Source organism: Pelodiscus sinensis, chromosome 11, assembly GCF_049634645.1.
Source record: "Pelodiscus sinensis isolate JC-2024 chromosome 11, ASM4963464v1, whole genome shotgun sequence".
Taxonomy (NCBI): Eukaryota; Metazoa; Chordata; order Testudines; family Trionychidae; genus Pelodiscus; species Pelodiscus sinensis.
Window position 1 is genome coordinate 46,307,126 of NC_134721.1, and position 9,566 is coordinate 46,316,691.

At 70.0% G+C, this 9,566-nt stretch overlaps 2 protein-coding genes across 2 annotated transcripts; one reads left to right on the top strand and one right to left on the bottom strand.

The window, feature by feature from the left end:
• The first annotated feature begins 29 nt into the window (after nt 1-29).
• Nucleotides 30-6,522, top strand: AMT (aminomethyltransferase). Its single transcript, XM_075939600.1, has 9 exons — nt 30-187; nt 2,728-2,895; nt 3,350-3,430; nt 4,373-4,504; nt 4,699-4,777; nt 5,130-5,275; nt 5,350-5,530; nt 5,677-5,832; nt 5,996-6,522. The coding sequence occupies exons 1-9, from the start codon at nt 95-97 to the stop codon at nt 6,172-6,174; spliced, it is 1,215 nt and encodes a 404-aa protein (XP_075795715.1). The 5' UTR covers nt 30-94; the 3' UTR covers nt 6,175-6,522.
• Nucleotides 6,523-6,979: 457 nt separating this feature from the next.
• Nucleotides 6,980-9,473, bottom strand: TCTA (T cell leukemia translocation altered). The gene is made up of 3 exons (XM_075939612.1): nt 9,198-9,473; nt 8,176-8,230; nt 6,980-7,893 (listed from the first exon to the last, which is right to left on the bottom strand). The coding sequence occupies exons 1-3, from the start codon at nt 9,409-9,411 to the stop codon at nt 7,851-7,853; spliced, it is 312 nt and encodes a 103-aa protein (XP_075795727.1). The 5' UTR covers nt 9,412-9,473; the 3' UTR covers nt 6,980-7,850.
• Between the last annotated feature and the right edge of the window lie 93 nt (nt 9,474-9,566).

Genomic DNA, 9,566 nt, shown 5'->3' on the forward strand with positions numbered 1-9,566 from the left:
CGTTAAGTCCCTCCCCCTCGGCTGTCCATCCCCCCGCCGCGTTCCCAGCCTGCCATGCCGGGGGCGGGCCCGGGCCGGGCTCACAGGCTGCGGGATGCTGCGGGCGGGCGGCCGGGCTGCGCTGCGGGTCGGGCTCCGGGGCTGGGAGCCCGGGGCGGGCGGGCCGCGACGCTGCAGTTCCGGGCCGGTGAGCGGGACCCCAAACCCCTCTGAGCCCCCCCACTGTCCCAGGGGGCCCCAAATCCCTCTGAGCCCCCCCACTGCCCCAGGGGGCCCCAAATCCCTCTGAGCCCCCCCACTGCCCCGCGGGACCCCAACCCCCTCTGAGCCCCCCCACTGCCCCAGGGGGCCCCAAATCCCTCTGAGCCCCCCCCTGCCCCGCGGGACCCCAACCCCCTCAGGCCCCCCCACTGCCCCAGGGGGCCCCAAACCCCTCTGAGCCCCCCCACTGTCCCAGGGGGCCCCAAATCCCTCTGAGCCCCCCCCTTCCCCGCGGGACCCCAACCCCCTCAGGCCCCCCCACTGCCCCGGGGGACCCTAACCCACTCTGAGCCCCCCCACTGCCCCACGGGACCCCAACCCCCTCAGGCCCCCCACTCTCCCACGGGATCCCAACTCCCCTCTGAGCCCCCCCACTGCCCCAGTGGACCCCAACCCCCTCAGGCCCCCCTCCCACTGCCCCAGGGGACCCCAAACCCCTCAGCCCCCCCCACTGCCCCAGGGGACCCCAAATCCCTCTGAGCCCCCCCACTGCCCCAGGGGACCCCGAATCCCTCTGAGCCCCCCCACTGCCCCGCGGGACCCCAATCCCCTCTGAGCCCCCCCCACTGCCCTGCGGGACCCCAACCCCCTCAGGCCCCCCCACTGCCCCGGGGGACCCTAACCCTCTCTGAGCCTCCCCCACTGCCCCACGGGACCCCAACCCCCTCAGGCCCCCCACTGTCCCACGGGATCCCAACTCCCCTCTGAGCCCCCCCACTGCCCCAATGGACCCCAACCCCCTCAGGCCCCCCCCACTGCCCCAGGGGACCCCAAATCCCTCAGCCCCCCCACTGCCCCGCGGGACCCCAATCCCCCCCACTGCCCTGCAGGACCCCAACCCCCTCAGGCCCCCCCACTGCCCCGGGGGACCCTAACCCTCTCTGAGCCCCCCCCCCCACTGCCCCACGGGACCACAACCCCCTCAGGCCCCCCACTGTCCCACGGGATCCCAACTCCCCTCTGAGCCCCCCCACTGCCCCGCAGGACCCCAACTCCCCTCTGAGTCCCAACTGCCTCCTGACGCCCCCTTTTCTCCCAACTGCCCCTCTCTGCAGCCCCGTACATTGCCCCAATTACTTCTCCCTGCCCCACAAACCATCTCCAACTGCCCCTCCCTGCAACCTCGACTGCCCCCAACTAGTCTTCATGACTGTGCCCCGTGTCCATCTCCCTCCTGCCGGTGTCTCCTGCCTGTGCCGCAGAAGCGTCTACGTCCCCTGTGGCTGCGCGCAGCTCAAGAGCAGATATCACAGATCTGCAGGGATCTACTTTGTAACCCCAGCCCCTTTGACTGCTGCCCCCCGGCCCCTCCCCTCTGTACACTGCCATCATCTCTCCCTTTGCCCCCCAGCTGTCCCGGCCCCCCTCCCTGCATGGTGGGGCTGCCTGAGAGCGCGGCGAGCCTGCAGCCTGGCCCGACTCTGAACCCTAATGATCACGGTGGATTCTCTCTGCTGATCTAGGCGGGGAGGGGAGGGGGAGCAAAGCAAGCGGCAGGGACAGCAGGCTGCCTTCCCCGCAGTGACCTTAGACATGCCTGTTACCAATAACGAAGAGCACGTGCTGGGCAAAGGGCGGGAGCTCCCTGGATCCGTGCACGCGGCGCCCAGTGCTCCCCCGTCAGTAAACACAACCCTCCCCCATCCAGCGGGCAGGCCGATGCCAGCCTGGGGCTCTCGCTCCGTCTCAGCAGGGTGGGGGGCTGGGCCTGTCTCGCCCTGGGGCCACATGCTGGCTCTTGGCCAGGGTTGGGGATGCTGCTCCGTGCCTGGTGTCTTGGCGCTGGGGATGGCCACAGAGACGGGGGTGGGGGGAGATGTGCCCCTGCTGCCTGTTGTGGGCCAGCCTGGGAACAGCCCCCAGCCCAGGGGTCCTGGACCCCCCCCAGTAGGGGCAGTTCCGGGGGAGCCAGAAACCTGGTGGCTGAACAGCCTGGTGACTCGAGCGGCTGGGCAGGGGCTCTGGGGCATGTGACTCGGCTCAGGATTTTTGGATTAGCCGCGCAAGTGTAGGCCTGTGGCTTGGCTCTGAGCCAGGCTCTTTGGCTGATCTGGAATGGGAGCCCAGAGTAGGGGGAAGTGCCCCCAGACCGTCCCAGCTTGCACTGCCCAGCCCACAGGGGCTCCAGCCCTCAGAGCCTAAGGGGGCCTGGGGTCCCCCAGGAGCCTGCAGCCCTGGGCCTGAGCCGTGCCTGGCACTGACTTACTCTGGGGCAGGGTGCCAGGGCCCTGCTGCAGCACAGCCCCCCGGAGAGAGGCGAGCGCTGGGCAGCTGCAGTCCTGGGCGCGCTCCTAGCCCTGGCCAGAGATGGGCTGAGCGTCTGTGCCAGCCTCCTGCCGGGGGAGAGGGGCCTGTGAGCTGTGCCCCTTGGCGGCTGGCAGTCTGCCCCCGAGCGGTGCCTGCAGGCCCATCTCCCATGGCGGGGGGTTAGTGCCGGCTGCCCAATCCAGCCCTCTCACCCCACAGGATGGCCTGAAGCAGACACCCCTCCACGCCTTCCACCAGCAGCAGGGAGGCAGGATGGTGAACTTTGCTGGCTGGAGCATGCCCCTGCAGTACGGGCCAGGCCACCTGGAGTCTCACCTGCACACGCGCCGGCACTGCTCACTCTTCGACGTCTCCCACATGCTGCAGGTACTGTCGCTCCCCCGGCGTGGGCTCCCAGCTCACCTGAGAGCAGCTGTCCCTCCCAGATGGGGAAACTGAGGCCCAGGCAGGGCCAGCCAGCACTGGCCAGAGGGACTGGAGCTGAGGCTCTCTGAAACAGTGGCAGGGACTCAGCAAGTCCAGGCAGAGCAGAGAATGGAACCCAGGAGTCCTGGCTCGCTCACGCTCCCCCGCACCTGACAAATATGGTAATGCCCAAGTGCCCACCTGTGCCAGCAGGGGCAGGGCCAGCCTGGGGCGCGCTCTGCCAGGGCGGCTGGGCTCACGCTGTCCCTGGCCAGCCCGCTCAGGCTGTGGGGCTGCTGCACTGCTGTGCAGACATCCAGGCATCGGTGGGACCCAGCAAGGAGCCCTGACGTCTACGCAGCGAAGAAATAGCCCTGCAGCCCATGGCCAGGCCTCAGCCACCTCTCTTCCCCAGACCAAGGTGTTTGGCCGGGACCGGGTGAAGTTCATGGAAAGCCTGGTGGTTGGGGACATCGCGGAGCTGAAACCGGACCAGGTACGGTGGGTGCAAAACGCCCTCTGCTTGGCGTGGACAGACTGACAGTCACGATGGCCCTCTGGAGACACCGGCGGCAGGGTCTAGGCACGTGCAGAGTCACCACTAAGGGGGCCCAGGCCCTAGACCCCCTGTGCCCTTGCTGCTTGGGCACAGCAGCCTGGCTCCTGCGGGTGAGAGCCAGGGGATCTGCTGTGTGGCTCCAGCACCTCCCAAGCAAATCACTCTCCCCCCGAGGCAGCGATGCCGTGTGGGTCGCTTCTGAGCCAGACGGTTCACAATGGGCACAGAGCATTGCCCCAGCCATCGCAGGAGGCATCGCCACCCCGGGGACCCCCGACTCTGCCCCCCCCCCATCTGCAGCAAGATGGGGCTCCGCCCGCCGGTGGAACAGGGGGGTTTATTGCCCAGCCTGGGCTTGATGTGGGCAGCAGAGTGAGGGGCAGGCAGCCTCCGACCCTCAGGGTGGGGTCCACAGGCCCCTGAACCCCCGGCACTCGGCTCAGTCTGTCCTCTTCATGTTTTCCAAGCCAAGACTGCCCCTTCACACCACCGGTCACCCCCTTCCTTTGTTCAGACCCCTTCCCTGGCCAGGGGAGAACCCTTGGCTGGACATGGTCTACCACCGGTGCTCAGGGTGCCCCCCGCTGGGCAGTGCTACAGACACCGGCCAGTAGGGGGTGCACAGCAACCAGCGAATGTCAAGCCACACTGGGCGCAGGGCCACTAGAGTGAGGGGCAGGGCAGGGCCAGGCCGGCAGGGGCCGCGGGTGGGGAGTGAGGGGCGGGGCCAGGCCGGCAGGGGCCGCAGGTGGGGAGTGAGGGGCGGGGCCAGGCCGGAAGGGGTCTCTCGCCAAAGGGCCATCGGGAGACGCGGCACGGCGTGCTGGTGACCGCTGCCTGTGCCGGGAGGCGCCGGGCTGAGCGTGGCTCTGCTCGCAGGGCACTCTCTCTCTCTTCACCAGTGAGGAGGGAGGCATCCTTGACGACCTGATTGTGACCAGCACCTCGGAGCAGCACCTCTACGTGGTGTCCAACGCCGGCTGCAGGGCCAAGGACTGGGCTCTCATGCGGGTATGTGTGCGCCGGATCCCGACACTGGCGGGGAGCGTTGGCTGGTGCCCTCCCTGGGGGTCCAGGAATGGATCCGCTGGGCCTCTCCGGGGCCGGAGGCAGGTCTGAGGCTGCGTTGCCACGTGGGCCCGGCCTGGCCTCCAGTGGGAGCTGGGCTCTGCTGGCCGTTCCCACTGCACTTGTCTCCGTCCCAGGGCCGAGCACAGGAGCTGCAGGCCGCGGGTGCAGACGTGCACCTGGAGATCTCGGAGAACGCGCTGCTGGCTGTACAAGGTAACCGCACCTCCCTCCCCCGCTGCAAACATCCCCACGCCAGGGGGTCACCGAGCTCACACGCTGGCGGAGCAGGTGGGACTCAATGGGACTTGGCTGGGGGCACTCCCAACGGGCATGGGTGCTCTGGCACAGCCCCCTGCCCTGCTGTGCCCCGGGCAGGGGGAGCTGGCAGGGCCCAGGCAGAGCGGCAGGGGCGGCGTTGCTGGCAGCAAAGCCCAGGCCTGGCTCTGGCCATGACTTGACTCCATTTGTGCTGCCTCAGAAACGTCTCCTGTGCCCACCCCCGACACCACCCAGCTGTCAGGGCGGGCGCTCGCCCCAGCCCCTGCTCACCCTGCTGTTTCGCCAGGTCCCTCGGCGGCGCGGGTGCTGCAGGCGGGCGTGTCGGACGACCTGAGCAAGCTGCCCTTCATGAGCAGCGCCGTGATGGGCGTGTTCGGGGTGCCCGGCTGCAGGGTGACGCGCTGCGGCTACACCGGAGAGGATGGCGTAGAGGTACCGTGCTGCCAGCCTGGGGGGCGCGGGAGGGGAGCGCTGGCACTGACCACGCCTGCCATTGCTTGGCTTAGATCTCCGTGCCCACGGGGCACGCCGTGGAGCTGGCGGAGCTGCTGCTCAAGGACCCCGAAGTGCAGCTGGCGGGGCTGGCAGCCAGGGACAGCCTGCGCCTGGAGGCCGGGCTCTGTCTCTATGGCAGCGACATTGACGAGACAACCACCCCCGTGGAGGCAGCTTTGGTGTGGACCTTGGGTAAGAGGGGCAGCGAGTCGGGCTGGGGGGGGGGGGGGTGAGCCTGGCACAGGGGCCCAGCTGCCTTGGAGATGTGTGCCCTTGTGACTGGGGAGGTGCTGAAGCCCCAGTGGGGTCCCCCCCAATGCCGTGTCTTGCCCTCGCAGGAAAGCGGCGCCGTGCAGCCATGGACTTCCCGGGGGCCGCTGTCATCGTGTCCCAGATCCACGGGAACGTGACGCGGAAGCGCGTGGGGCTGACCTCCACGGGGCCCCCCATCCGGCCACACACGCCCATCCTGAGCCCGGAGGGCAGACCCATCGGTAGGTGAGCCGCAGGGCAGGCACAGGTCTCCCTTCCTTCCCTGCACCACAGCCCAGGGCAGCCGCCCTCCCGTGGCCCAGGCTGGGTCCCACGCTGCATGGCGCATGTGGGCACCTGCCCAGCAGTGCACCCCCTAACTGGCCCTTCTACTTGCTGTGCCAGGTGAAGTGACCAGCGGCTGCCCCTCCCCCTGCCTGAAGAAGAACGTGGCCATGGGCTACGTGGCAGGCGAGCACAGCCGGGTGGGCACGGCGCTGATGGTGGAGGTGCGGAAGAAGAGCTGCCCTGCCCTGGTCACCAAGATGCCCTTTGTGCCCACCCGCTACCACACCCTCAAATGAAGCCTCGCTCCCAGCCCCACATCCACCACCACGGGGCCAGGTCCCCCTCAGAACTTCCCACAGGGCAGCCTGGCCCCATAGCACCTCCCATTCTGGTAGGGCTGGGCCGCCCAATATCCAGGCACCTTCCAGCCCCCTCTGAGACCCAGCTGAGCCAGGCCAGTCTGTGGGTCGCTGTGGGGAGTGAGCAGCTGGGCCCCATTTTCAGGCACGGTGTGGCCTGCTGCAGATGCCCAATGCAGCCAGCCATTCCCCGTGCTGTCAGGCAGGCTGGCAAGGTGAGAACCAGCTGGGCACACCCCATAGCCATACCTGGGCTGTGATTGTCCATTAAAGACCCTGACTCCAGTCCTGCCTGGCCGCTCATCTCTCCCTGGACTAGGCGCGAGACAGGAGGTGCCCACCACCACTCATGCCTGGATCCTGCCCCCCGGCATGGAGCCCAGAATCCCCAGTGGGGCAGAGGCTGGGCCAGGGCAGCCCAGCAGAGACCAGCACACCTGACCCCACAAGCACAGGGGAGAGCGGGCACTGTGCCAGCAGGCCCATTGGAAAGGAGCTGGGGGGGCTGCGCCCCTCTGCCCCTGCCAGGATGGGTCCGCAGGGGGCCTTCCACCCTGACCCAGGAGGCATCTGCTTCATCCCTGCCCTGGCTCCAGCCGGGGCGAGGCCGGGCAACCCCATCCCACCCAAGGAGGAAGACAAGAGGTTCGAGGTGGCTGCCATCTGCCAGCTAGGGCCCTTTCCCGAGGACCGGGGCCAGGGTGAGCAGGGGAGACGCAGCCCATGACCCCAGCAACGGAAGGGCAGCGCACTCAGCAGGAGTTTAATCCAGCCAGCAGGTACAGCAAGGCCAGGGCTGGGGCCAGGTGCAGTAGGAGGTGGTGCTGTGGCAAAGGCCTGTCCTGTCCTAAAGGTGCCAGGCTCCACACCCAGCAGCGCCACCCCCTGCCAGACCACTAGCATTACTGCTCCCCAGGTGCAGAGAGCCCCTCCAGTGCTGGCCAGAGTGCCAGAGGGCCCCTGCCCACGAACATGCTGCTCCCCACAGCCGGCACCTTGGCAGGGGAGCTGTGTGGGAGCAGTGTGGGAGCTGGCAGCCCTGCCGTTGCCCCAGGCCTCCCACATCCCAGGCAGGGGGGCAGCTCAGCTCTGCTCCCGCCTCATGTAACAATGGGATGGCAGCTCCCATGCTAGGTGGAACCCTGCCCCGAGGAGCACTGGGGGAGGAAGAGATTGGGAAGCAGGGGGCTCTGCTCCCGTGGTGGGGGTAGGGAAGCTTTTCGGGTCAGCCGTGTCCACTGTATCCTCCACCAGAGTTGGGGGGGAAGGCTCAGAACAGGGCTTGAGGGCACGTGCCAGGGAGAATTTACGCTGGGCAGGCAGCTAAGCACAGACCATTCAGTGCCCCCCACGTACATTAGTCACAGGCCTATGGGCGCTGCTGGATCTGGGACAGGCGGGGGGAGGGCAGCACCGATGCCCCAGAAGTGACCAAAGGGGCAGCTTGCCCTGCCTGAGGCCATGCAGAGTCCAGCTGGGACAGGCACACGCCACCTGGCTGGACACCTCCCTGCTCCTGGGTGACAGGGCTGCAGGCTCCCAGCCCAGCAACGTTCCCCCAGCTGGAGCTGTCCCAGGTCTGCTGCCCACTGCACGTCCACGTCTGTCCAGCCTCACTCCCTGTGCGTCTTCGCAGCCTCGTCGCTGGAGCTGTCCCTGCAGGAGGCAAGAAGAGAGCAGGCGCGTAGCCAGGGCTGCATGGCGCGTGGGAGAGGCCTGAGGCCTGGCGGGCAGTGGGACAGGACGGCTCGGGTCCTCGGGCAGCTGCCAGTGTCTGGGCACAGGAGCCACCACTGGGGTGCCCCCGGAGCAGGTGTGGTAGAGCGCTCCCTGCTGGCGGGTCCAGCTAGGACCAACTGGTGCTGAGGCCTGTGGCTGTCCTTGGGGGGGGGCAGGACCAGCCCCTCCGGGCATGGCAGCAGGCAGCACAGCACTCACCAGGTGGAGAAATGCGAAGAGCCATCAGGGGTTCCTCCGTTCTGGCCGCCTGTGCCTGGAAACAAGACCAAGGAGCACTCAGAGGGGCTCAGCCCGGCTCAGCGCTGGATACCGGGGCCTGCTGGGCACGAGCCAGCCCCGAAGGACTCCTGCTTGGGCAACGGGCCTGCCCTAGTCTTGCTGCCCCTGCCAGCGTGTGGCTGAGAGGTGTGAACGAGAGCACCCCCGCCACCCCCCCCGGCCGGCCCGGACCCCCCGCCCCCCCCCGGCCGGCCCAGACCCCCTGCCACCCCCCCGGCCGGCCCGGACCCCCCGCCACCTCCCCCCCGGCCGGCCCAGACCCCCTGCCACCCCCCCGGCCGGCCCAGACCCCCTGCCACCCCCCCGGCCGGCCCGGACCCCCCGCCACCTCTCCCCCGGCCGGCCCAGACCCCCCCCCGGCCGGCCCGGACCCCCCACCCCTCCCCAGGGCCGCTCAGTGCTGGGTGCAGAGTCCCCGGCCACAAGGCCCAACCCCGCCTCCGGCCCGATGCCCCCAGGGGGCCCCAGGATGAGCCAGGCCGGAGGTCCCGGGGGAGCTGCCCAGCCAAGCACAGGAGAGAGCGGCTGCTCGCCGTCCTGGCTACAGGCTGTCGGGGGTTTGGTGGGGGGGGGGGAGTGGAGGCGGCGGGTCCGGTGCAGCCGGGGAGAGGCAGGGGGGCCGGGAGGCAGCAGAGGCGGCTGACGCGGGCCCCGTGCCGGGGAAGGGGGGGGGGGGGGGTCGGGGCGGGTGGGGTCCGGGCGGTACCTGGGCGGCAGCAGAGGCGGCTGACGCGGGCCCCGTGCCGGGGGGTCCGGGGGGTCCGGGCCGGGGATGGGGGGTCCGGGCCGGGGATGGGGGGGTCCGGGCCGGGGGGGCGGGGCGGGGGGGTCCGGGCCGGGGATGGGGGGGTCCGGGGGGTCCTGGCCGGGGATGGGGGGGTCCGGGCCGGGGATGGGGGGTCCGGGCCGGGGATGGGGGGTCCGGGCCGGGGGGGCGGTACCTGGGCGGCAGCAGAGGCGGCTGACGCGGGCCCCGTGCCAGCGCCAGGCCAGGTGGATGCCCAGCAGGCTGAGGCCCAGCCAGAGCAGCAGCAGCTGGAAGAGCGCGGCCCGCAGGTCCTGGGCCGCCCAGTCGGCCGCGAACTCCTGCCCCAGCCAGGCCAGACCCCGCAGCGCCCGGCCCGGCGCCTCCCAGCCCGGCCACGGCTCCGCCATCGCTCTGCGCACGCGCTACAGCTCGCCCCGCCCCTCCCCACACTGGCCCCGCCCCCACCGCCAGGCCCCGCCCCTCCTGCCTTCCCTCCCCCCCGGGTCCTGCAGAGCCACGAGAAGGGCTCGGGGCTCCGGGCACTTGCAGGGGGCAGCTGGTG